Below are 27,490 nucleotides of genomic sequence, written 5' to 3'. Positions count from 1 at the left end.
ACATGCCTTAGGTCAGCAGATTTGGCCAGCGGACACGCCAGAGAGCCCTGCCAGTTCATCAGGGGCCAGGCCCTTCCTGTTCAGCGTTTCACCAACGACTCAGTCCCTCTGGACACCACTCCCATCGCTGCCCAGAAGACAAGGGAGCTCGTCCACAGCCCTGCCGTGGGGCCTCCACGGGCCACTCAGCACAGAAGCCACTGCCTCCCCCCTCCCTCCTCCTCCTTCCCTCCTCCCTCCCCCCTCCCTCCTCACCCTCCCTCCTCCCTCCTCCCCCCTCCCCCCTCCCTCCTCCCTCCTCCCCCCTCCCCCCCTCCCTCCTCCCTCCTCCCACCTCCCTCCTCGTCCCTCCCCCTCCCCCTCCCTCCTCCCCCTCCCTCCTCCCTCCTCCCACCTCCCCCCTCCCTCCTCCCTCCTCCCACCTCCCTCCTCCCTCCTCCCTCCTCCCACCTCCCACCTCCCTCCTCCCTCCTGCTCCCACCTCCCAGGCTCCGCTGATCTGGGGCTAAGTCACTGTTACCCACCTTGCAGACAAATCTGCTTCAGTAACAGAACTGTTGGCTGTGGGGTTTTTAGTTCCTGGTTTTGACTGCTTGGTCAATTGATTGGGCAAGTCTTTGTTAATGAGAGTGACCCTATGTCTGGATAAACCTTTTATAAAGTGTACTCGGGGCCCAGTGCACAAATTCGTGCACCTTGAAAGGAACTGTGGGCCGCCAGGCTGCGTTGGGCACAGGGGTGGGTCTCAGCCCATCCTCCACACCCCCGCCCGGTCCCTCCCTCCTCGGCCCCTGGTCCCCTGTCTGCCAGCAGCCCTGCTCCCGCTGCCACTGCTCCTGACGGTGCTGGCACCGCATGCACCCCCAGATGGCACAGAGTGATTGGGGCTGGCGCCATCAGTGGGTGCGAGCAGCGGCGGCTGCCTGATCACCCCTCAGGAGCAGAAGGAAGTGGAGAAGCCCTCAGGGCCGGCAGCCGCTGCTTGTACCCGCTGACGGTGTGTAGCGGTTGGGGCTGGTGCAGGGTGCCAGCAGCAGGTGCAAGCGCCTGGCGGGAACATGGCGCGCCGGAGCACAGAATTTTCAGTAACCACCAGAGGCCCACCCGATGACAGTGACCGGCGCCCTGCCTTGGTCTGGCGCCCCTGCTCACCTGCTCCACCATGCCGCCACGGCCTATGCTCACCTGCTCCACACTCTGCTGCCTGCTGCCGACGCCCGCATTGTTCCGTGTGTGCCCCCTGGTGGTCAGCGCACGTCATAGCGACCTGTTGTTCGGTTGTTCCGGCCGTTGGTCTATTTGCATATTAGGGTTTTATATGTATAGACAGCATCTTAGGAGGTGTACATCGTAGCCTGGGATGCTCGCGTGGCTGATCAAGCACCTATTAAATGAGATCATGTGTTCAGTCCCTGAAAACATATGTACTTGGGCGCTGAGAGCAAAAGCCATCCTTGCAGGAACTCTGTTGTTTTTGAGACATCATGGGAACGAGAGCATCTGAAGGGAGGTTTTGGAAACTACCAGGTTCTTCAGCTACAAAATTGTTGAGTGAAATACAGCCCCACTGAGAGTGGCTTGGAGAGAGACGGCCACTGGGAGCCCACGGGCTGTGACAGGGTTTGAGTTCGATCGATGGTCAGCTTCCAGCCAAGGGGAGTCCCGGACACATGGACACTGTTCTCTGAGTGACCATTGGACAGTGCTGTCCCCTGGACTCCTGCACTGGATGGTGATGGTGCAGTTGGAAGGGTGGACGAGGGCTGTCCACTGTCCGCCAAGGCCTGCCTGCCGCCCACCGAGGCCTGCCCGCTGCCCGCCAAGGCCTGCCTGCCGCCCGCCGAGGCCTGCCCGCCGCTCGCCGCCCACCAAGGCCTGCCCCCCGCCCACCGAGAGCGGCTGGGCTTTCTCAGAGTCGGCTGTCTTGTCCTTTCCTGCTCACCGTTTTCCTCAAAGACCCATGACCTTGAGTACACACTCAGCCAAACCCAAGGGATGTGTGAGGGGGACAGGCCATATTTTTTCACGTTTTTAATTGTGGTAAAAAACAGATAACAAGCTTTCCCACCCGAGCCTGCTGTAAGGGCACCGCTCGGTCGTGTTCAGCACATTCGTGTTGTTCTGAGACCTCCGGGCGCCTTTTGTCTTGCGAATCTGCACCCCCCCCCCCCCCCCGCACACTTTCTGTTCCCCTCATCCCAGACCCGGCAGCCACCCTCTCCTGCCTGTTTCTGGGGACTTGGCTACTTCAGAGGCCTCGGTGGATGGAGATCGTGCTGTGTGTTTGTGGCTGGCGGCGTATCCCGCTTATCCTGCGCCCCAGGTCCCTTGTGGTGGAGCGCGCTGGATTCCCTCCCTCTGGGGGCTGGTGGTGTTTCAGTGCGTGCCTGCCCGCGTGCTGTCTGTCCTCCGTCTGCGACGCACACCCGCGTGCTGCCCCTCTTGGTCTTGGGAAAGTGCTGCCTGAACAGGGGTGCAGGTGTCCGCTTGGGCCCTGCTCTCCGCTCTGGGTGTGCACCTCCTGTCACGCGACGGGGTCTGCTTTCCGTTTCTTGAGGAGCCACCCCCCCCCCTGCTGTTTCCCACAGCGGCGGCACCATCTCACGATCCACCCGTCTCCCACCAACGCAGGAGTTCCAGTTTTCTACATCCTCGCCAACTGCTGTATTTTGTGTTCTTTTTTTTTTTTTAATAGTCAGTCATCCTAACGAGTGGGAGGGACTGAAAGCGTAAGGGATACAGTCAGTGTTCGAAAGCTGCCGGTGAGTAGGTGGGTGCTTATGGGCGAGACGAAGCCCGGGGAAGCGTGAAGTCAGTTCGAAGGGTAAGACGGGTGCAGCCCTGACCTTAACTCGCGGGACATGGCCCGGGCTCACTGGTTCGGTGGGCCGTTGGGTCAGGTCCCAACCCGCGGCGGTGGCAGCAGTGGAGTGTCGGGCCGGACAGAGCCGCGCTCCTCCTTCCACGGCCCCGCGGGGCCCGGCGGACCCTGTCGAGCCTGGGGTGGGCTGTGGGTCTGGAAATCGGTCCCCGGCCGGCGTGGCGCCGGGAGCAGCCGGGCACAGAACCAGCCGTGGGGGAGCGGGGCTCCAGCACGGAGAAGAGCAGGGGCAGGAGCCGACGGCCGTCTTCAGGGGGTGGAGGGTGTTGGTGGAAGGTGGTCAGGGCTTAGCTCTCCTGTGTGAGGACAGAGTTCGAACAGCACTGTGCCAGCGAGAGGAGCAGGTTCCTAATGAGCATGAGCAAGCCTTCCTGGCAGCTTGGGGGAGGGGCGGGGGTGAGGCTGGGGCTTTGGGTGCAGCTGGGTGAGGTGGAGGCTGGGTGAGGTGAGGCTGGGGGTTAGGGTGGAGGCTGGGTGAGGTGGAGGCTGGGTGAGGTGGAGCCTGGGTGAGGTGGAGGCTGGGTGTGGAGGAGGCTGGGTGAGGTGAGGCTGGGGGTTAGGGTGGAGGCTGGGTGAGGTGGAGGCTGGGTGAGGTGGAGGCTGGGTGTGGTGGAGGCTGGGTGAGGTGGAGGCTGGGTGAGGTGAGGCTGGGGGTTAGGGTGGAGGCTGGGTGAGGTGGAGGCTGGGTGAGGTGGAGGCTGGGTGTGGTGGAGGCTGGGTGTGGTGGAGGCTGGGTGAGGTGGAGGCTGGGTGAGGTGAGGCTGGGGGTTAGGGTGGAGGCTGGGTGAGGTGGAGGCTGGGTGTGGTGGAGGCTGGGTGAGGTGGAGGCTGGGTGAGGTGAGGCTGGGGGTTAGGGTGGAGGCTGGGTGTGGAGGAGGCTGGGTTAGGGTGGAGGCTGGGCGAGGTGAGGCTGGGGGTTAGGGTGGAGGCTGGGTGTGGTGGAGGCTGGGTGAGGTGAGGCTGGGTGAGGTGGAGGCTGGGGGTTTGGGTGGAGGCTGGGTGAGGTGGAGGCTGGGGGTTTGGGTGGAGGCTGGGTGAGGTGGAGGCTGGGTGTGGAGGAGGCTGGGTGTGGTGGAGGCTGGGTGTGGTGGAGGCTGGGTGTGGTGGAGGCTGGGTGAGGTGAGGCTGGGGGTTAGGGTGGAGGCTGGGTGAGGTGGAGGCTGGGTGTGGTGGAGGCTGGGTGAGGTGGAGGCTGGGTGAGGTGAGGCTGGGGGTTAGGGTGGAGGCTGGGTGAGGTGAGGCTGGGTGTGGTGGAGGCTGGGTCAGGTGGAGGCTGGGTGAGGTGAGGCTGGGGGTTAGGGTGGAGGCTGGGTGAGGTGGAGGCTGGGTGTGGTGGAGGTTGGGTGAGGTGGAGGCTGGGTGAGGTGAGGCTGGGGGTTAGGGTGGAGGCTGGGTGTGGAGGAGGCTGGGTGTGGTGGAGGCTGGGTGAGGTGAGGCTGGGGGTTAGGGTGGAGGCTGGGTGTGGTGGAGGCTGGGGGTTTGGGTGGAGGCTGGGTGAGGTGGAGGCTGGGGGTTAGGGTGGAGGCTGGGTGAGGTGGAGGCTGGGGGTTTGGGTGGAGGCTGGGTGAGGTGGAGGCTGGGGGTTTGGGTGGAGGCTGGGTGAGGTGGAGGCTGGGTGTGGAGGAGGCTGGGTGTGGTGGAGGCTGGGTGTGGTGGAGGCTGGGTGTGGTGGAGGCTGGGTGAGGTGAGGCTGGGGGTTAGGGTGGAGGCTGGGTGAGGTGGAGGCTGGGTGTGGTGGAGGCTGGGTCAGGTGGAGGCTGGGTGAGGTGAGGCTGGGGGTTAGGGTGGAGGCTGGGTGAGGTGGAGGCTGGGTGTGGTGGAGGTTGGGTGAGGTGGAGGCTGGGTGAGGTGAGGCTGGGGGTTAGGGTGGAGGCTGGGTGTGGAGGAGGCTGGGTTAGGGTGGAGGCTGGGTGAGGTGAGGCTGGGGGTTAGGGTGGAGGCTGGGTGTGGTGGAGGCTGGGGGTTTGGGTGGAGGCTGGGTGAGGTGGAGGCTGGGGGTTTGGGTGGAGGCTGGGTGAGGTGGAGGCTGGGTGTGGAGGAGGCTGGGTGAGATGGAGGCTGGGTGAGGTGAGGCTGGGTGAGGTGGAGGCTGGGTGAGGTGAGGCTGGGTGAGGTGGAGGCTGGGTGAGATGGAGGCTGGGTGAGGTGGAGGCTGGGTGTGGGGCGCAGCTGGTGAGGCGGGTGTCACTGGGAACGGGGCCGCTGGGGGAGACCGGTAGCTGCAGCTGCGGGAAGGCTGGTCTGCACGGGGAGTGTGAGAAGCTAGACCAGCGCCAGGACCGCTTGCAGAAAGCCCGGATGGAGTTGTGTCCACCGCCAGGCGCTGCCCACCTGGACGGAGCGAGTCATCTCCCAACGAAGGGTCTGGAATGGCTGTCCTGCCTCCCGGGAACCCACGGGCAGTTCTCCTGTGCGATGCTCTCCCGTGTGCCACCAGGTTCCACCCGCCGCCCGTCCCGTTCTCAGTGCTTCCTGCTGCGCACCCGCCTCCATCACAGTTCACATCTCCGGCCCCACGTGCTGCCCCTGCGCCTGCTCCTCCCTTCCCTGCACCGTCCCCCCTTTCTCACCCAGACCCGCCCTGTTTCCTGCCCGGCCACGTGGTCCTTCTCACGGCTCCCAACACCTGAGGCGGGTGTGACACTGTGGGCACCGCACGGGCGTCTGCCCGCTCCCTGGGCTGGGAGCATCTCCATGGTGACTAAATGCCGTTGGTCTCTGATGTCTTGGTACAAATGAAACAGGCTATGGAATTCAGTGAAAGGGAGGAGCCTTTATCTGTGTGCCCGGTGCCTGACCCACTGTGGTGGCTTATGACTTGGGGGTGCAAGGGGCGTGGAATATAGGTTTCTGTTCCAGATTATTCCGTCATAGCATTGCACACGGTTCTGGAGACCTGAATGTGCTGGGTGTGCAGCTGAGACTCAGGGGAAGGCTAGCAGGCCCCCCTTCCCCTCCCTCCTGCTTCTCCCCTTTTCCTTCTCTCTCTCCCTCTCTGTCTCTTCCTCCTCCTCCTCTTCCTCCTCCTTCTCTCTGCCTCTTCTTCCTCCTCCTCCTCTGCCTCTTCTTCCTCCTCCTCCTCTGCCTCTTCCTCCTCTCTGCCTCTTCTTCCTCCTCTTCTCTGCCTCTTCCTCCTCCTCTCCCCCCTCCCCGCCCTCCCTGAGTGGGTGCCATCTGCTTGCACCGTGCTCTCCAGCGGAGCCTGGCAGGCTTCTCGCCGTAGCGCGGGCACCGCAGGCATCGGTTCCCTGGACCCAAGGTTCCTGGGCCTCAGTCCACGGGCCTGCAGCAGGCCCAGCCCTCCTGGGTGCTGGCTGAGGTGTATTTTTCAAATATGGCAGATGCGGTTCCAACAGACCTCGCTCAGCCTCCACGTTGGCCATCGTACTCCCTTGTCTTCCCAGTGGCTCACGTTGGCGTCCGTGCCCGTCTCCCGGTGCCGGCCCCTGTGGACTGGCGAACGGGGCAGCCGCCCCGGCGCCTGTGCTTGGGGGCGATCACATCCTCGCTTGCCATCCTTTGCTGGTAGCAGTGAGTTAAACGTGGGCGCCCAGGCAGGCTGAGCACCTCCGAGCGGCTTGCCTTGTGTGTAGCTGAGCATATAAGCCGTCGCGTGGTTACTTAGCGTTTGGCCTGCTTCCGTAACAAATTCTAGCGCTATTTTATACTTAGTGTAAGAGGCGGATTCGATGAATTTGTCCTGAAGTCAGTGTGGGGTTTTATGTGCGTGAGAAACCACGCGCGTGCATGTAACTGCTTCGCGGTCACTGGCGCCTCTCCATGCGCTGCTGCTGGAGTTTGCATGAATCCCACCTGAGGGGCCGTCTCTGATTTGCATATGGATGTGTAGATCCCAGGTGACCCAAGCAGCAATGTGCTCTTATGTCCAGAGAGACTGTAGGTCCCAGTGTTCCGTGGTTTCCTCTGATGTAATGGGGGTGAATGTCATGGGCTGGAATAACCCCCCTTGAGCGACGCGTCCCGTCATCGCCCTGCTGTGCGGGAGGAGCTCAGAACAGGACTTTGTTCCCTGAAGCATGTGTGGGATGCTCACATAGCTAATGTTTCCATGTGCATCTTTGTTACTTTTTAACTTCTGGTGAATGAATCATTTTGTTTTGTTATTTTTTAAGATTTTTAAGTTGATTTCCAGAGAGGGAGGAAAGGAGAGGGAAGAGAGAGAGAAACATCGATGTGAGAGCAAACATCGATTGGCTGCTCCTGCACACCCCCTACCTGCGACCGAGCCCCCACCTGGGCATGTGCCCAGACTGGGAATCGAACCAGCAATGCTTCAGTGCACGGATGTTGCCCAGCCAACTGGGTGAGCCACGCTGGTCAGGGCATGAGTCATGGTTGTAGAAACCTTTCCTTCTGACAGGCCCAGAGATCAGTGGAAACAGGCATATTCTTGTGTCCTCATTTACGGTGGTAATTCTGTATTTTTCAACCTCAGACGCTCGAAGCCCAGCGGAGGGCTGTGCTGACACTGCCCGGGTCCGGCTCCGTCCGCAGTTTAAATATTAATGTGCAGCTGGCAGGTGACGGAGGAGGACCATGCTCTTGTGTCTGGAGAGACTGGGTCTGAGGCTCTGTGCCCACCTATGATCTGTGGGGTGTTCTCGGCCAGGACACGCTCTCCGCTTAGGCGCGTGCCGAGCCTCACTGTTACGCAGTGCCACGGTCTGCTTCTCCGGTCAGGCCGAGCCCCTGGGCGTCTCGCTGGGCCAGTCAGCGTGGTTTCCTTGAATTCCGTGGCCCTGCGCTTCCCCTGGAGCCACAGCCAGAGCGTCTGTCCTCATTCTCGTAAGTGCATCTCATTTCCGCGGAGCAAAAGGGCCCTGATGGGTTGTCTCCTGGCTCATCTCATCCTCTGGGTCATAGGCACTCACCTGGAAACCTGAAATAAAAAAAAATACATCTTTGGAACCAAGCTTCTTTTAAAAACAACTTCTTCAGCAGCAAAGCCTGCCTCGGACTAAGGTGAGGCTGCTTATGGCGTTGTTTTCCTCATCCATCGGGTGACAGAAGTAGGAATGTTTCTATGGATGGTGCTCCGACCCTGTGGAATGTTATGTGAGCTCCCTGCACACACTGTGTACCACTTCCCAAAGCTAATGGTGACATTGCATAGGAGCACTGCAGGTGCTTGTTTAGGTAACAGCCCAAGAACCGCAGGCCTCTCCGAGGGAGAGAGCCAGCACAGGGAATGGAACGGGCAGCGGTACTGAGGGAAGCGGTGGATTGCAGAGTCAGGGAGGGTCTCCTTGTAAATGAAAGGGAGCACCGTGCATATTCAGGAATCAGACATGATAATCACAGGAGCACAAGTTGTTCCTCCTCCAGGGGGTCGTTGCAAACAACACACTCGCGTTGTGTCCACTCGCCCAGGGAGGCACTGGAAGGTGGTGGCGTGGGCAGGGAGCTGGGCATTAGAGCTCCATGCCCGGGCCTCCGCGGGTGCAGGGCAAGTCCTCACGCCTGTGCCACAGAGGGAGGCGCCTGTGGACAGAGAAGGTGTGTCTGTCACTTTGTAATTTCAGCTGACGTATCTTAAAAGGCAGTTTGTTGGAAAATTAAAAACAACTCTCTGAGGGAAAAGCCCACTCAAACCAGTGTCACGTGATGCCTGGTGATGTCACTTTCCCCACCTTCTCTCCCGCGTGTTCTCCATCTGCGCTTTTATGGTTTCTTGTGCCTTTATGAGGTGAAAAATGCAATAGAAGAGTATTTATGTCAATCGTTTCCTTATGTCAGTTTGATATCTCTATATACACTAGTGAAAGTCTACTCAGGCAGCCCTATAATAAATATAAAAAATATAATTTTAGATTTGGAGAAAATTGATGAAATGGGAAATGTAGAAACATACACATATATATTTAATTTTATAAGAGGAACTGGTTATGAAGAATTAGAGTTAAAATTCAGAATATCTTCCTTTCCTATTCCTTCCCTTCCCTTCCTTCATTTAACATAAGAATCAATTTCTTACACTAAACATATGTCTACATTATATTTAAAGGCTTTTGCATTTTTAAAAATTTATTTTATTATTATTTTTAAAATATATGTTTGTTTGTTTGTTTTTTCAGAGAGGAAGGGAGGGGAAGAGAGAGATAGACACATCATGATGAGAGACAATTATGGATCGGCTGCCTCCTGCACATCCCACACTGAGAATTGAGCCTGCAACTCAGTCATGTGCCCTGACTGGGAATTGAACTGTGACCTCCCCGTTCATAGGTCTATGCTCAACCCCTGAGCCACGCCCGCTGGGTGCAAGGCTTTTGCATTTTTAATACAACAACGTGATGCAGGCTGTAAGTTGTCATTTATCATCTCGCCCTCCTGCGTCCTGCAGCTTTGGGGCCTGGAATGTGCCGTCACCCCAATGGGCACTGAGGCAGATGCCTGCACAGCCTTCCCCGTGGCCCTCAGCGGGCCCGGCCCCGCTTCTGACCCGTGGACGATGAGATGAGAGCAGCGTTGTTTTGAGCTCTCCTGTTGGTGCTAATTGTAGGCAGCCATCCAATCCGAATGCTGGTCTGCTGCCAGGCGTGACTGTGGTCACCTCTGACAAGTGACCCCGAGCTCAGTGGCTTAGAACAACACCCTGCCCTTCACCTTTCAGCTCTGCAGGTGGGGCACCAGGTGGGCTCTGCGGTTAAGGGTCTTAAAGGCCGGATCCTGGTGCTGCTGGGCTGGGTTCCTTTCAGGAGGCTTGAGGAGGAGTGTGCTCCCAAGCTCCTCCAGGTGGTCGGCTGAATTCAGCTCCTGGCGGCTGTAGGACTGAGGTCCCTCCCTCTCCTGTTGCTGGCTGTTGGCCAGAGACTGCCTCAGTCCCTGGGCCCGCAGGGGCCACGCCTAGGCCCTCAGTGGCCTCCAGCTCAGCACAGGAGAGTCCCCCTCCTGTCACTCTCCCTCGTGCTCCCCAGCTCTGTGACTTCTCTGCTCACTGGCCAGAGAAAACCTTTTTTTAAAAAATGTATCTTTATTGATTTCAGAGAGGAAGGGAGAGGGAGAGAGAGAGAGAGAGACATCAATGATGAGAGAGAATCATTGACCTGCTGCCTCCTGCATGCCCCACACTGGGGATCGAGCCCACAACCCGGGCATGTGCCCTGACCGGGAATTGAACCGTGACCTCCTGGTTCATAGGTTGATGTTCAACCACTGAGCCACGCCAGCTGGGCGAGAAAACCCTGTTTTTAAACAGCTCCTGCCATCAGGTCAGGCTCCCCCCGGGGTACTCACCCTTTTCAATCCAACAGGATCGTAGGAGCGATACTTGTCACACTCACCGGTGCCACCCACACGCAAACAGGAGGGCGTTCCCGAAGGGCGAGGGCCCTGTGTGGGGGGGTGTCGTTCTCAGCATCCTGCTCCCAGGTGGCACCTGGCGCCCAGGTGGAGGGAGGTCGAGGGAGGACAGTGTGGTGGGTCTGGAGCCCCATCGTCCTGGTTTGAACCCTGGCTCCAGAGCTTAGCGAGTGGGGAGACCTTAGATAAACGATTATTCTACAGACAGTCCTCAGGTTACGTCAGACTCGACGTACGTTGTTTCGTGGTTACGTCGCCATCTCCCATTCATTTATAAAAAAAAGTTCCGTCATTTTGACGAATGTGCATATGTTTTTTATTAGTTACTTATCACAAGTAAAAGCCAGGAATTGTTATGTTTCTTTTAAATTTTTTTTTTCTGTTTCACGTCCTTACTGCTGTGTCTGTGCGCCCTGTGGATGACATAGGTGCTTGTGTAGGTGGGTTCTGACTCACAGCGAAAATTGCATTGCGTCGCGCCATAGGAATGGATCTCCGATGTAACCCGGGAACCTACTGTGTTTGTGCCTCAGTTTCCTCCTCTGTTAAATGTGGTTCCTGTGTGGCACCCGCCTCATAGATTTGCTTAGAGGAGCGGATTCTACGCTGCGTGCAGGCAGCTGGGCAGCGCAGGGCTGAGCGTGACAAACCTCCTGTCAGTTGTCATGACGATCACTATTTGCTCTTTAAAGCAGGGCCTCTTTCCTTGACGTTCCCGTTTTCATAGGAGGAATTTAGCGAGATCAGAGTCTGTTCAGAAGTGACATCATTTGGATGGGAATGGAAGCCCTCATCTCGGGCATCTGACTCCTGGCAGCTCCTTCCGGTGGGAGTGCAGGCCAGGCCGCCCCCCCACCCCATTGTGGGCACGTCCCCCACTGTGGGCACTTCCCCCCTGTGGGCACATCCCCCAACTTGGGCTCAGACTGTGTGTTCTCGGGTGGTCTGGCCGCTGTGTGTGTGTGTGTGTGTGTGTGCACACACCTGTCTCAGTCTAAGCTTAGTGGTAGCGACGCTGTGGGCAGAGGCCCAGGACACTCACCTGGGCCCAGACTAGCGTGGCGCCCCCACAGCCCTCCCTGCCGGAGCCAGTCTTGCAGCTGGATGGGCCCTGTTCCCACGCAGGACGCTCCTTAGCGTCACCTTCCCTGCAGGTGAGAGCACCAGGCTCGTCAGGCACTGCCACTGTGTCCGAGAGGCTGGGTGGCAGGTGCGCCCACCCCACTGGTTCGAGGAGGTGGCAGAAGGGAGAGGGGCTGAGCTGAGGCAGGACCCATTGGGAGGTGCCTGGGAGGCGGAGCTGAGGACCGTGGGCTCCTGACAGGCAGGGCAGGTGCTGGGGTGAGGAGGTGGGGAGTGACCAGGAGGCCTCAGGGCTGTGGAAGGATGGGTGTGGAGATAGATTTTAAATCAACATCAGAAATGCTCGTTATGAAAATGGTACTCAGGTACTGTGTCACTGTCAGGACACGCCCTGAATCCAAGAGCTTCTCTTGACATCGTCACCAGAACGCGGAGGAAGCTCTGACTGGGGGCGGGGGGCGGGCTGGGAGGTCCTGGGTGCCCTGGTCAGGGAGGCAGAGCAGCTGAGCCAGAGCAGGTCTGGCTCACGTGAGAGGTTGAATCCATGGGTAGAGGTGCTTCCAGGAGCTCCATCCCCGGGGGCTTCTAGAGCAGGGGTGGGGAACCTCCGGCCCACGGGCCTTATGAGCCTGAGAAGTCATTGGGTCTGGCCCTGCCAGGGCATTAGGGTGAGTTAATGAAATGTTTGACCAGATACAGCAGGCTAACTTTTAAGCTGGTCATTTTGTCTCGCCTGAGAGTAATGTTCTAAATATCCAATGGCCCTGGGCAGAGAAAAGGTTCCTGCCCTGTGAGCCGGATGCAGGGGAGCCGTGCCTACCATCCTGGGTCCGTCCCAGAGCAGTGGCCCTGCAGGCGGGACAGGCGGCCTGCACCGGCCTCGGGGATCCAGGGTGCATGGCCCCCCCTGGGCCTCAGGGATCCGCAGTGCATGGCGACTCTGCCCACAGAGGTTGGAAGGACGGGAGAGATTCAGTGAGCAGGGCGGGGTGGGAGTGTGGAGCCAGCTGCACAGCGACCAGGGCGGTGGTGCTGTGAGAAGAGCCCTAGATCTTCCCACGGGAGAACAAATCAGAGACGCAGCTTCAGATTCGTGGTACCAGGATGGATGTCGGCTGACTCGGCGATAATGGGCTCAGTGTCCGGCTGACTCGGCGATAGTGGGCTCTGTCCGCCAAGCTCGTCTTACACGGGCACCGTGGCCTCCGCCTGAGGGATTTCAGAGGCGGCACTGAAGGCCTGAGGTGGAGTCAGAGCCCAGGGGCCCCAGGTCTCTGGAGGGACCACATTCCTGACGGATCCCCTGAGAGCCCTGGATTCCTGTCGGATGGCCCCACCCGGGGAGATCTGCCCGTGACCTCCTGGGCCCAGCCGGCCCTGCAGCGGTGATTGGCGGGCCGGGAAGCCCAGCGCTCTCAGGAGCCCGCCTCTGCGCTGTGTGTCCGGGGACCGGACGGTGTCCCTGCCAGACCTCGGGCCAGAGCGGGTCCTGTCCCAGACCTGCCTTGTCCGGGGCGGGGAGCGTCCCTGTCCCAGAGACGGCCTTCGGCAGCCGAGCCTTTCGGCAGAATCCGTGGGCGTGTGCTGCAGTCGGAGACGCGGTGGGCAGGGGCGTGCGGCCCCTCCGAGTGGGTGCTGCCCCGGGTGAGCACTGGTGGGAGGCGCGAATCCCTGCATGATGGCACTGCTGCGTCTGCGGTGGCCTCTGCCTCGCCTGTTGACAGGCGTGTATGCCGTGTATTCAGCCGTGGATCTGAATTCATCTTGTGTGTTGGGGGTCCCCAAACCGCCCCAGATTTGGAGGTTCACTGTCAGGACTCAGGGACTCAGCTGAGATTTATTACAGCGACGTCCAGGCCCTGGCAGAGGCCGGGGGCCATGGAGAGATCGCCCTGCGCTCCCTCCTCCCGAGAGGGGCACACAGCACAGTCCTCTGAGCCACCCGCACATGATGCTTCTGTTCTATCCCAGGACGCCCCTGGAAGCTCAGGACCAAGGGGTTTTCCTGGGGGCCTACCGTGTACCCACACCCGGATCCCGGGAGGGAGGCAGCGTTCCCTATACACCACGCTGTGGACTCAGTCTAGACACAGGGGACCGGCCTTGCCTGCGACTGCGGGCCCGGGACCCGCTGGGAACCCAGCTCTCCCGCCTGCCGGCCGGGGCGTCTCACCGTAGCGCTTCCTGGGTGGCGCCAGGCCCGCGGGGCCGTGGCCGTGTCCGAACACCTGTCCGCCGGGAGCTTTTCCTCGCGCCGTCCGCTCACACTTACCTGACTTTTCTCCGCCCTCGGACCAGCACTGTGCATCCCTTCCCACATGAGTGAAGGACCGGGGACAGGCGTGCCTGCTTTATAACAATTGCCCATCGCTTTGTGCGGTGTTTTTACTCTGTTTTCTGTTTCCTCTTCAACACTGAAGAGGTTGAGTGCAGGGACTGCGTTCTAGAATCCCACTCGCAGCTTTTCATGGCACAGTTTTAAGTAACCAATGAAGTGCAGCGAATGTTCCACACAAGTGGATGGAGAGCCGAGGCCGTTCTTTAAACTCTGCACCGAACCGTGGTTGCTAGGTGACAGGGAGGGACAGGGCGCATCCCAGAGCCCGGGAGACATGTGGCTGTCCGCGGCGCATCTTTGCACCGAAAACTCGTTTCTGTACTGCGTTGAGCACGTTTTGAAAGACGTGAGTGAAGGGAATACAATTAATCTAAATGGGCCTGGCAGACTCCATGTTAAAAGCAGCAGGAAACCGTGTGCTTAGGAGAGATGCCCGCAGCGTGGGGCTGGGTGTGGAGCAGGGCCCGAGGGCAGTGGCTGTGCTTCCACTTTTGCTCCGCGCGCCCTGCACAGGGCTCCTCGCTGCTCAGTGTTTCCATAACCTCTGCCCTGAAGTTTTCTGACACAAAGCCTCTTTAAAAAAAAAAGGCTTTGTGTTATTGATTTTAGGGAGAGGGAGGGAGAGAGAGAGAAACATCAATGATGAGAGAGAATCATTGATCGGCCACCTCCTGCATGACCCCCACTGGGGATCGAGCCCGCCACCTGGGCATGTGCCCTGCCCGGGAATCGAACCGCAACCGCCTGGTTCATGGGTCGATGCTCAACCACGGACGGAGCCACGCCGGCCGGGCCAAAGCATTGTCTTTTAAAAACACCATCAGAACTGTGCTCGCTGGGGTCCTAGAGATTGTCATTGCTTTTTACACCATCAACTGTTTCCAGAGATGTCCTGTCCTGAGTCTTGTCTTCAGAGCGTGGTGGGCTCATGTGGAAGAGAAATTAAAGCCACATATGAGGCCAGAGCGGGAGCTGGTGGCCATGGCTCACGGAGCCACAGCGTGTTAGGATTTGGCACGAGGAGTGCCCATTCAGCCGAGTGGCACCGGGGTTGCTCCTGCCTTGTGATGGCCCTGCCCTCGCGCCAGGGTTCAGCGAGGCCGTTTGAGGTGCACCTGGGTCCGTGGAGCGGTGTTCAGGGTCCGTCACGCGTGTTCCTTGGAAAAGCTGACGTGGCAGGAAGATGGCACGTGTCCCCTGACATGTGTTGAAGCCCGTTTTTCTCTAAGGTGCCTGTGAGCCCCTGTGAGCCCTGGGTTCCTCCCTCAGTTCACTTACACGCATGATTGCAACACGCCCACGGTGTGCACTGGTCATGCGCCTCCTTCCATCGGAGGCTCGCACAGTGTCAGCAAGGCCACGGGCAGAGACTGTCGTCCCCTCCCGAGAGGTCAGGGGAACCTGGCTGGGCTCCGGGAGAGGGCATGGTGCCCACAGTGATCAGAGCGTGGGCCCTGGCTTTCCATTCAGGTCCCCATTGTCACCACCAGGTGCCAGCCTGCGGCCCTTCCAGCCTGGGACGCGTGCACCAGAGAGGAGGCTGCTGTGCCCGCAGCCCCTAAGTTATCCCACGCTGTGTGTACCGGGTTCTCGTGGCTGCTCAGCGCCGGGACAGGGGCCCGGAAAGCCTGTGGCCTCCCTTCGCTGCTTCCCCATCTGAAGGCGGAGAGGCCCTGGGTCAGGGTTATTCGATAGTCAGGGTGGCGGGGGAGCAAGGGGAGAGGCTGCAGTGATGTGTGTGTGTGTGTGAGTGTGTGTGCCTGTGTGTGTGAGTGTGTGTGTTTGTGAGTGTGTGTGTCTGTATGTGTCTGAGTGTGTGTGTATGTGAGTGTGTGTGTGTCAGGGTGTGTGTGTGAGAGTGTGTGTGGGTGTGTCTGTGTCTGTGAGTGTGTGTGTGTGTCTGTGTGAGTGTGTGTGTGTGAGTGTGTGTGTCTATGTGAGTGTGTGTGTCTATGTGAGTGTGTGTGTCTGTGTGTGAGTGTGTGTGTGTGTGCCTGTGTGAGTGAGTGTGTCTGTGTGAGTGTGTGTGTGTATGTGAGTGTGTGTGTGTACCTGTGTGCGTGTGTGTGTGTCTATGAGTGTGTGTGTGAGTGTGTTTGTGTGAGTGTGTGTGTGAGTGTGTGTGTGTGTCTATGTGGGTGTGTGTTTGTGTATGAGTGTGTGTGTGTGTGTGTGTGTGTGTGTATAGAATCAAAGCAAGACTTAGCCAGAATCCTTTGAAAAATCAGCAGGGAAAGATTCATGCCCTTTGCTTAGCGATGACAGATCACGGCCGTTTCCTAGGGGTGAGCTTGCTGGTGTGTGGACACACCCCTCTGGCTTGCATCAGAATTGATTGCCTGACTCACTGGGTGTCCCGTGCTCCGAAGATACTCTGAGTTCTGGTTAACTCAGCGTCCAGCAGAGGCTTCTGCCTCGTTACACCCAACGGCAAAAGAGCGCCTGTAATTTAAGTAAGAAAATACGACATTTTACAGTCGAAAGACATCACACTCCTCGTGGACACACAGCCTTGCCGTTATCAGTGAGTCACAGCCTCGCATTCTGTGGTTCCTCGCTGAGGGCGTCCGTGCGTGTGCTGGGGACTGAGTGTGGGTCCCTGCCATTCATTTTACTGTTCGTGGAATCGAGTTCTCTCGGTTACGTTCAGTCACGTCGGGGACAAGTCTGTCCCGTTGGCTTTGCCCCGGGAGCCTGGTGGCCTGCGTGCAGCGAGTGAGACATCTCAGGCCTTCGGAATCATTGAAGGGAAATAATGTCCATGACATTGCAGCCCTGCTCCTGGGACAACCAGCCACCCAAACACTAAACGTGCTCCCTGGTCTACGGTGGACCCAATTTCACAAAGACAAGACCAACATTTATGAAAACTTGTATTGATGACCTATTTCCACTTTTTCCCGTTCGCTTACCTGTCAGGGTGTCCGCTTCCTGAGCTGAGTCTGTGGTGATGTCCTCTGTCCATGCTGGGCAGGGAGACGGACCAGCGGTGACCGTGTTCAGTCCTGGTCATTGCAGCCAGAGAGGGACAGCCCCAGGGAGCACTTCCCCGGACCCTGGACCAGTGACGCCGGCATCTAACAGGCAGGACAGCCGCGTTCCCGGGCGGTGATGGCGTCGTTTGCTGTAGCGTCACAGTCACAGCGATCTGTGCGCCGTGCTGAGCACGAGGGCCCCCATCTCCCGTGGGGCCTCATCCGTCTGCCTCCCGCGGTAGCCGACGCTCTGCGGCGCTGGCGGAGGAAGCCGGTGCCCATCAGACGGAGCCTGGGATCCGGCGGGTTGACGGCAGGACGAGAATGTGGCTGCGTTGCAGGCCGCGCCCGCAGCAGGCCAGTAGCCAACACGTTTCATTCCCGTGAAAATTCAAATACGAGAAGACGGTGCTTGGCAGGTGAACCTTAATAGGCTGCACAGGCTGGTCCGAGGCTGGGACGGGACCCGAGAGGAGCTTTGTCTTTGTTTGTGAGACTTTAAAAATGTCCCACGTGTTGCCCCGGGGTTCGGTATCAGATGAAAATAGGTAAAGGGAGACCGGAGTCACAGCTGTCCGTCTGGGGGGCGTGGATGTGGTTCCTCTGGAGGGAGAAAGGCTGGCCTAGATTCTCTCCCGACGTCTCTGTTACACATTCCCAGCAGCAGAGAGCTGCGGGCCGGCAGGAGATGCCAGTCCTGTGAGCAGGTAATCGAACCGCTGGAGTGGCCTCCGGAGACGGCCTGTGGCCGTGCAGGGTCTGAGCTTGGCCCGTCCGCCTGATCTCCGTCCGGCTGATCTCGGCGCCCACCACTTTCTCCGCGCCCCTTCTGTTCCAGCGGGGCCTCATTGCCGTTCCCAGAACAGGGCCTTTCCACCTTCCCCGTCCCTCTGTTCCCTGCCTCATCTCTTTGTTCCCTGCCTCATCCCTCCGCTCCCCTGCCTGGCTCCTTCCCCCACCCGCCACTGGAGCGACCTTCCTTCAGAGCCGCCCCGGGTCACCTGCTCGGAGCCCTCAGCCCTCGCTCTGCTGCTCCTGCTCTGTGGATCGTGGGGCGTGTCCCTCCCCGGGGGCTGTGGTCTGTGCTGGTTCCTCCGCTGTGGGGCCTCGTGCTTCCCCGGCCTTGTTCGTGGAGAGTGTCCCGGCCATAAGCAAGAGACTCACGTATTTGTCGAATGAGGAATGATGGTCCAAATGTATCATGAAGAGAAGCTCGTTGGCTGGTTTTGCTTTATCTGATACCGTAAGATCAGAAGACTCTGGAACGTGCTTTTCCCGCCCCAGTCTGCCAAGATGAACTTAGCGCTCTGCTCCCTGGCGCTGGATCCGAGGGCTGGTCACTCACTCCTCGTCCTTCCTCCCTGGATGCCTAAGGGCTGGTCACTCACTCCTCGTCCCTCCTCCCTGGATGCGGCTCCCATGGCAACACGAAGTGCGCAGGGGACGGATTGGCGGGTGTTTTATGAAGCAGAGCAAGTGCCCAGGACCTGCAGTGCCAGGTCCTGGAGAAGCTAGATTTGAACAACCCGGATTCCAGAACTTTCAGTGGAGCGCCTGCTCCTTCGGCAGGTACCCCGCCCGCCAATGGAAAGCCGAGTTGGTCTGATGAGAAGGGCTCATGGCATGAAACCGAAAACCAGCTCACTGTCCTCGCAAGCCACGAGCCAGGCAGGGAGAGACAGAGCGGACCCGGCTTGAGCTGGTTAACGGGACACGATGGCTGGCGGGTGTGGGGTCCACTGGCGAGGCCAGCAACCTCCGCACGGGGAAAGGATCCAGTAAGCAGGTGTGGAGAGCAATGGAAAGGGTCCTTCCAGCTCCCCATCCGCCAACTGGGGAGCCCAGCAGTACCCCCTCTTCTGTGGAGCACAGAGGGTGGGCTGCAGTTACGGTTCTCCCTCCACAACTGCAATTGTGACGCACCTACTGAGATCAACCTACCAGCCCACCGGCAGGGCTCCATGGTGGAGCATCGACCTATGAACCAGGAGGTCATGGTTCGATTCCCGGTCAGGGCACATGCCCGGGTTGCGGGCTCCATCCCCAGTAGGGGGCGTGCAGGAGGCAGCTGATCTGTGAGTCTCTCTCATCATTGGTGTTTCTCTCTCTCTCTCGCTTCCTCTCCCTTCCTCCCTGACATCAATAAAATGTATTTTAAAAAAAGATAAACCGAGGAATCGATCATCTCGACTGGAGGAGAGCGGCCGGTGTGGGGTTCCTGAGAGCGGATGATGCTGTGAGTCACCGGGGGCCTGCCAGGCAGAGCAGCGGGCCCGGTTGGTTCGCGTGTTTCCGGGGAAGCAGGGGTGTTAACCGGCGTCTGTTCAACGCCTGCCAATAGGCAAGGTGTCCACTTAGGGTACGGCGCCGTGTTCCGACCCCGGTGGCTTTGGAGCAGCTGTTGCTGACTTCCGGTACCTCGGCCTTTGTGTTCCAGGTCCGCGGGAGCCAGGGGGAGGTCCTGTACGTTCTGGACGCCACCAACCCGCGCCACTCCAACTGGCTGCGCTTCGTGCACGAGGCCCCGTCGCAGGAGCAGAAGAACTTGGCTGCCATTCAGGTGAGTACGGTGCTCAGCGAGGGGCTCAACGCCTTAGTAACGGGGCTCCGTGCACTCAGCTGATTCCCCAGTGACCTGCTTCATAAACAGCCAGGAACTTGTAAAAGCAGAGCCATCGCAGCTCGCCGGCATGTGCAGGGGCGACCTGGCCCAGACCCGGCGTTCTGAGAGCCCGGAGGGCATGAGCTACATGCTCTGATATTGCCTTGGCGGCTCCTGCTGTCAGGCGCGGCTGATTCATCCCCTGGATGTTTGTCGATCGGTTTTTAATTTGCTCTCGCGTTTGACTCCTCGCACGATGGTCTGTTGCTGTTTGGGCGAGGCTGTCTGGAGGAAGCGTACTCGGGAGCATCCGGCAGCTTTGAGCTTCTTAGGAGAGTGTGGGAGCCAGGGCTCTCCAGAGAAGCAGCCAGGAGGGTGTATATCTCTCTGTCTGTCTGTCTGTCTGTCTGCCTAACTTCCCACCTGCCTACCTAGGGACAGAGAGGCACAGAGATTTGTTATAAGGAACTAGCTTGTGGGGGAAAGAGGCTGGCAAGACCCACACCCGCAGAGCCCGTGGCCCACTTGAGTCCGGAGGCCACAGGCTGCTCCGAAACCAGGGGGAGCCGACGTCCCGTCATCGGCTGTGGGACCAGAAGGGCAGGTGTCCCAGGTGGAAGGTCATGTGGCGGGAGAATTCTCCTTACTCGGGGAAGGAGCACCCTTTGTTCCACTCAGGCCGTTAACGGATTGGACGAGGCCCACCCACACCGTGGAGGGCAATCTGCGTTACTCACCACTATTCACCTCCATCTGCTTCGGTGTCAGGCTCATGCAAAACACCCCAGGGAATGTGTGGACAACTTCCTGGGCACCCCGTGGCCCAGCAAGTTGACACGTCAAATAATGATCCTAGGAGGGAGCCATGGCTTTTGAATTCTGTGTTCCTGTCTTCTAGCATAGCGCTGGTTATAACGTTAGGCTCCGGTGCAAACTGTGAGTTGGACTTAGGTGATAAAGAGAATCCTATATAATAAAGAGGTAATATGCAAATTAACCCTCACGACCTCACAAGATGGCTGCCTACGACCAGGCCGGCAAGGGGGTTAGTGAGGGATGACCAAACAACTGAACAGCAGGCTGTGTGGGGCGACCAGGCTGGCAGAGGGGAGTGCCATTGGGGGCGACCAGGCCATCAGGGGCGGAAGTTGGGGGCCATTAGGCTGGCAGGGGGGGCAGTTAGGGGTGACCAGGAATGCAGGCAGGCAGGTGGATGATTAGGAGCCAGTTGTCCAGGATTGTGAGAGGGATGTCCAACTGCCGGATTGGGCCTAAACCGGCAGTCGGACATCTCCTGAGAGGTCCTGGATTGGAGAGGGTGCAGGCTGGCCTAAGGGAACTCCTGCCCCGCCCCCCCATGTACGAATTTCATGCACTGGGCCTCTAGTAAAGAAATATTCTGCTGAGAAATATTCTGACTGATCACACGTGAAAACCCAGCCCCTGGATCTTAAACTGCAGAAGAGGGAAAAAGAGTAAGGGAGCCAGCATTCCGTTGAGTATTTACCGCATGTGATGTTCTAGAAGCTTCACACACATCATGTCATTTATTCATAAAATTTCTGAGAGTTTAATATTGGCTGAGCATCATGCTGATGTCAACTGGTTGTGAGTATGAAACCAACAGTGGCAAGAGGCAGAAAGCACAGAATTAGGTTGTACATTTACCAGAAGCCACAGTCCTGGAGAAATTTCATTTCCTGATGTCATTGGCTGTCCGCATTTTTTCAGTACAAATGAGAGTTGGATACCCAGTGTGATTACTGTCTCTTTTTGTATGGAAAAATGAGAGATGGCTCTTCCTAGAGTGGAGAATGGGATCTTTTGGCAGCTGGATATATGCAAACCACTTTTTAAAATTATTTATGACACACATTAATCCAGTTGATCCAGCCACCGATTTAGATGGATCTTTTTTTAATGTGGAGACATTCATTCTTTTCAGGTATCTTATCTGTTTTTGTAGTTTCCTGAGGCAAACTCATCTCACGAGGTCTCAGTTCTGTCATAATTTTAATTTATAGACTCCGTCTGGGTTTCTTTGTAAATATTACTGATTTCAGTGCTGCCTACAGAGCTATGACATTTACTTGGCTACCCTGTTGTTTTGTAGGTTTTTTATTATTGGGTTTTAGATAATATTATTCTTTCCAAATTAGATTATTTAAAAAAAATATATATATATATATGTATATATATATATATATATATATATATACATATATATATATATATTTGACTTTTTACAGAGAGGAAGGGAGAGGGATAGAGAGTTAGAAACATTGATGGGAGAGAAACATCGATCAGCTGCCTCCTGCACACTCCCGACCGGGGATGTGCCCGCAACCAAGGTACATGCCCTTGACCGGAATCGAACCTGGGACCCTTCAGTGTGCAGGCGACGCTCTATCCACTGAGCCAAACCGGTTAGAGCTCAAATTAGATTCTTTTCTTCTTATGCTTAAGCAATGATTTTAAGCTTTCCTCGAGTTCCCTTAGTTGAGGAATTTTTCCCTCGTTCCTGTTTTTTTGTTATTTGTTTTTTTTTCCGTTGTGTTTTTCTGTAGCATCGGTAGCTCTCTCCATTGCCCAAGTCTTTCCGGGCGTCCCATGCTGAGCTTTGAGCTTGGCGTGAGAGTCCTGCAGGCCATCCTTGCTCCCCTCCCGCTTTTTCCTTAGAGTGAGCGATCCCTTTCGCGAATGGGATGCTCTGTCAGTGCGTGTTTGTCTCCATCTTTTATTTCCCACAGTTGCCCCCTCTAAGCTCTTGTTATCCCACAGGCCTCTCTCTTTCTTAAAAAAAATATTATTTTTAAATCCTCACCCAAGGATATATTCATTGATTTTAGAAAGAGAGGAAGGGAGAGAAACATTGATGTGAGAGAAACATCCATCAGTTGCCTCCAGTACGTGCCCCGACTGGGGAATCAAACCCCCAACCTAGATATGTGCCCTGAGTGGGAATCGAACCCACAAACTTTTGATGTATGGGATGATGCTCCAACCAGATGAGCCACTGAGACCGACTGACACCGGGCCCTGGCAGGTCTCTCTTTGTGAGTAACTCTGGTTTTCAAGACCGACACAGTGCCCGGGTCTGTTCAGTGCGCCCGGTAGTGCTTTTCTTCCTCTATATCAGTGGTGTTTCTTTTCTTGGAGGAAACAGGGGTCTACAGAAGCCGACTCTCCCACCGGCAGTGCTCCGAGAGGTGACTGTGCAACCTCACAGGGTTGAGGTGGGCGGGACCAGAATGGACCGCAAACCAGCCAGAGGCTCCGGGAAGCTTCATGCTTGAACCCAGTTAGAATCTGCGTCTGTTCAGAGGCCCCAGCAGCGTCTTTGGTGCGGAAGTGATGACAGGGCCTTAATTCCTCATAACCCCGTTTTACCCTTTGCTCAGAGGGGAGGAGCCTGCACTGTGACCACATCTCTTGCCGTGGATCAAAATGTGGGTCTGTGTTCGCTCCCCCAGGGTAGCGTTTTTCCTACCTGAACAGTAGCTCGAGCAGCAGATCGCTCAGGGCTCAGATTCGCATCCGCCCTGGGGGCAGAGAGCGGAACAGTTGGGTCCCAACTGTTCCCTGGGCTGCCAGCGGCCAGCCTCCCCATTGGTGGGGGCAGCCTCCTGGGGGTCGCATTCCAGAAGCTCGGACTTGGTGAGAGGAGATCGTCCTGTGTCCTGCATAATATTATGAGTCCCCAGCATCCCAAATGGCATCTGAAATGTGGGGCATTCAGGAAATTTTTTATTTGAGCTGTACGTCCCAGGAGTGGCGTAAATGAGAACCATTTGCGGCTCTGTGGCTTTCTTGGTGGAAAACGTCAATACTTGATCCAAAATTTTTTTTTTTTTTTGACAAGGGATTAAGAATGCGAGGTCTGTTTTCACGGAGGATTGGAGCTCTTTTGTGGAGACTCGGTTATATTTCTAGTTTTGTAACTTATTAGATTTTTGGAAAAATTGCTTTGGACACGATGATTTAAAATATCTGAATTACTGAAGAAGGATCTCCTAGGCAAGCAGTTCTCTCCACAGGCACACATTTCAGAATCATTAGGTGAACTGTTTGTTCAGACTTCTGAAAACTATGTCCAAGTAAACCAGGAAATTCTGAATATGAAAGATGTGGCTTAAAATGAACCAAAAGAAGCCCTAAGCTCTATGAGAAACGGAGGGTTCTTAACTGTTAGTTTTGTGGCGCTGAGGGGGAAAAATGTGCCTATCATAGTTGAAAAACTGTTTGGCCTCAGTGTTTTTGCAAGCTTTCAAAACTTTGGTGATAGGACACTATTTGTTTAAGTACAGAATTAGGTCACTTACAGCTGCAACTTGGAATTCCTTGGATTTTTCAGAGAAAGGGTTACGTCTCACCCTCTTTGGGATGTGGTTCCTTCATCCTCCCGGGACTTGTGCAAAATGTTAGCAACGTAAATGAAAAGTGCTGGTGTCTACGGAAGAGCAGCCTATGGAGACCCGGCTGGGACCTGCTCTCCTTCCGAGGGGTCGGGCTGCAGGGATGGCCTCAGGGAGTCCAGAGGGCACCGGGCCTTGAGCTGAGCTTGTGGTATCGACATGGCTGCACCCCAGTTCTGAAGTCAGTTTGGGTCCCCGTTACCAGGAGATGGGCTTGGGGACTTAGCAGTTGCCCCCCGAGCCCCGCCCGTGTGAGAACAGACCAGGCAGTGTTCCCGGAGCCTTCGACATGGCAGAGCTGGGAGAGACTGTGAGTCTCCACACAGAGCAGCAGTTTGGATGCTATGAGCACGGCTTGGACCGTCCCTTTGCCATCAGCGCCAGGTCCTGGCGTGTCACCCCACTCCAGAGAGGCCGTAAACTATGCCCCAGGCAGAGCTGTCGGTGCTGGCACCAGGCCAGGCCTTGAGATACGGTCTCACCGCCCTGTCCCAGCACGCAAGCCTTCTTCCTCAGAAGGCCTGGAAGTCTCGTTCCAAATTTGGGAGACAAAGAGCTGAAAAAAGTATAAATAGGGAAGACTTCCACCATGTTGGGGCCCAGACTTCGACAGAGACATTCTGCAATGTGGCTAATTGATTAAGGCGCCTTCTCATTCACAGTGTAACAGTTCAGAGCAAACATCTGGGGCTGGTGTCTTATGTTGAACACTTAGGAAGGATTACCATTAAACGGAGTGACATCTGTGAACGTTTGAGGGGAAGCTTCACCTCGGACCTGTCCGTGACCCGCCCCTTCGCTCGCACCCCACATAGTCTGTCAGGAAGTGGGGGCGCTTCCTCCTCAGTCAGGAATCCGGTTGCATCTCAGCGCCCCCTCTGTTCCCCGTGGCAGCCCTTCCAGGTGGCCACATATTGGATTACGGTGCTGGGCGCCCAACTGTAAGCGCTGAAGGGGAATCATACCCAGCGTGTTTCCTAATGGGCGCTGTTCTTCTGTAGACGCGGGCATTCCAGTTCTGTGCACGCGACTCCTGTCTGTGACCTGTTTGAGCCGCGGTCACCGGGACGGCTTCTGCTGCGGGGCGATGGGCATGCCTGTTCCCTGCCTTCAGGAAGTCACCTTGTGGGACGCGAGCAAAGCCATTGATCACATGAATTACGTGACAGAAGCACAGAAATAAACAGTAGCTCCAGCTGAAGTTGAGGCAGAGCGAGCTCCCCTGTGTGGACTCAGGGGACTGGAAGGGTGTCGGGGGGCGGGGTGGGCTGAGCAGCGGCAGCGGTGCTTTGTGACCACGCGGAGACCGGCGTGCGCCGGGGCTGTGGAGAGGAGGTGAGCCGGTGGACACAGTGGGCAGGTTCACGGGAAGGCCACTGGGACGCCAGGACCAAGCGGGTTCAGGTCACAGAGCCCCCTTGCTAAGCCCGGGGAGGCCTGTCCGGGGACAGGACTGTGTGCTGAGCGCCCTGGGCTGGGCGGCAGAGGGGCGTGGGCCCGTCAGCACTGGGCAGAGGCCGTGAGGGGCGGAGAGGTTCTGCAGAGCACGGGGCTGGAGTGAGCGTGGCCCGGGGCTCCCTGACTTAGCCCCCGTCCTGAAACCCCCTCAGCTACAGGCGAAACGGGTGCCTGACCCTTTAAGGACAGACCAGAGGAGCAGGTGGTGCAGAGGACCAGGCCAGGGAGGGGGTGAGCCCGCAGAGGGCAGGGCAGTGGCCCGCAGGGGCAGGGCCTCGCAGAGTGGGCGGCCGGCGGGGAGCTGGCTCAGGGTTCGGTGGAGTGCAGTGTGGCCAGATGACATTTGGTGAAAAGCTGCTTTGTCAGAGCCACTTGGTTTATGTGACAGATTTTTTAAAATATATTTTATTGATTTTTTACAGAGAGGAGGGGAGAGGGATAGAGAGTTCGAAACATCGATCAGTTGCCTCCTGCACACCCCGCTACTGGGGATGTGCCCGCAACCAAGGTACATGCCCTTGACCGGAATCTAACCTGGGACCCTTCAGTCCGCAGGCTGACACTCCATCCACTGAGCCAAACCGGTCAGGGCAATGTGACAGTTTTGAAAAGAAAGTATTGTAACCACTGGATTTCCAGAGTTATCGCACACTAAGTGCTTGCCGTCATGCAGGATTACCGCGTGCCTGGGCACCTTGCTGGGTCTTCCTCCTTGTGACCCGCCCAGAGCAGCTCTGTTATGCCCCTCACCTCCTAGATGAGGAGCTGGGGTCTGAGAGAGGAAGCGGCTTGTGGGATCCCGTGGCTGATTCATCGCAGGGAGAGACTGGGCCCTGGCAGCCCCCCCAGGCACTGTGGCCCACCAGCCACTGCCTGGCAGCAAGGAGCAGGGTCCATACTATTGTTCTCCTTTACCCCCAAGTACTACATGCAGTTCCAGAAAGATTATAACATAGGGACTGCCAGAGGAATATGCAGAATTCCCCAAAGCCCCTTTGCTTAGAAACGAGCTGTATTAACACCGTTGTCGATAGCTTGTTCTTTTGGAGGCACACGCGTGTGCACATGTGCAGACACACACATACACAATACATATACATAAACATATAGTGTACAGTTTTTTACATAAATATTACATTTAATAAATCTTCTAAAACCAATTATTAGACATTTTATCTTTCTAACTTACATACTTACATCCTTGGGCATTTAAGCTGTTTTAACTTATATATATATACATTTATTGATCTCAGAGAGGAAGGGAAAGGGAGGGAGAGACAGAAACGTCAACGATGAAAGAGAATCACTGATCTCCTGCCTCCTGCACGTCCCCCAGTGGGGATCGGGCCTGCAACCCGGGCATGTGCCCTGACTGGGAATTGAACCGAGACCTCCTGGTTCATAGGTTGACACTCAACCACTGAGCCACGCCGTCCAGGCAAGCTCTTGTCACTCTTCGGTATAATGAACAGCATAGAGTAGAAGTAAGTAGCTGAAAATGACGTGCTCATAAAACCAAGTGAAAGAAGCCTGAAAACCACAAGAAATTCAGAGCGATGGGCAGGGATGCAGGAGATGATGACGGCTGTCAAGTCACCCTCTGGGGGTCTCCCCGTCCCCAATACAACGGCCACCAGAGGCTGAGAGCCGTTGCTTTGGGACACGCTGTGACATCGAACAGCCTCTTTCAGCGAAAGCGTTTTCAGCGGAATCACCCAGAGCCGGTGGCAGGAACCCAGAGGTACCGGGAGGCAGCCCGCCCTTGGGCTGTCATGCAGGGAGCGGCTGTTACGGAGGGACTGTGTGTAGGGCAGTGCCAGCCAACCCAGCGACTGGCCGTGGTGGCTGCGATAAAGTGAATCTGGGGATCTGAACATTAGAACGTGAGCATCAGGAAGCGAGTGGCCAGGCGGGCGGATGCCGGCAGGGAGGGGGTGCTAAGTCTGAGGCTGGGCCAACGGGCCTGGCGCCTTCTTGCCCAAGGGCAGGCGGTGGCTGGGAGGAGGCAGTGGGTACAGAGATCACCCCGAATCCAGAGGCGAGGCCTCTGGCAGGTTCCCGCCGGGAGGCCCTGACAGGAGGAGAAGGTCAATGAATGGCTGTTGAGGGTTGAAACCCGTTCACTGCAGGCCAGGAGGCAATTGAGGGGGACACTTCTCAAAGCCGTTGTGGTAACCATGGGACAGGAAGAGGCCCTGGTCAGGCAGCGGTGGGAAAAGCTGTCTAGACCAGTGATGGCGAACCTATGACACGCGTGTCAGAGGTGACATGTGAACTCATTTTTTTGGTTGATTTTTCTTTGTTAAATGGCATTTAAATATATAAAATAAATATCAAAAACATAAATCTTTGTTTTACTATGGTTGCAAATATCAAAAAATTTCTCTATGTGACACGGCGCCAGAATTCAGTTAG

At 56.9% G+C, this 27,490-nt stretch overlaps 1 protein-coding gene across 1 annotated transcript in view; it reads left to right on the top strand.

Moving 5' to 3' along the window:
* The window catches only part of PRDM5 (PR/SET domain 5), a 109,583-nt gene that overhangs the window by 25,389 nt on the left and 56,704 nt on the right, over nt 1-27,490 (top strand). The window contains exon 3 of the mRNA XM_059695587.1: nt 19,038-19,160. Within this exon, the coding sequence (XP_059551570.1) occupies nt 19,038-19,160 (123 nt within the window). The remainder of the gene's footprint in view (nt 1-19,037; nt 19,161-27,490) is intronic.

The sequence above is a fragment of the Myotis daubentonii genome, chromosome 5 (genome assembly GCF_963259705.1).
Source record: "Myotis daubentonii chromosome 5, mMyoDau2.1, whole genome shotgun sequence".
Lineage (NCBI taxonomy): Eukaryota > Metazoa > Chordata > Mammalia > Chiroptera > Vespertilionidae > Myotis > Myotis daubentonii.
This window is presented reverse-complemented; position numbering and strand designations above follow the sequence as displayed.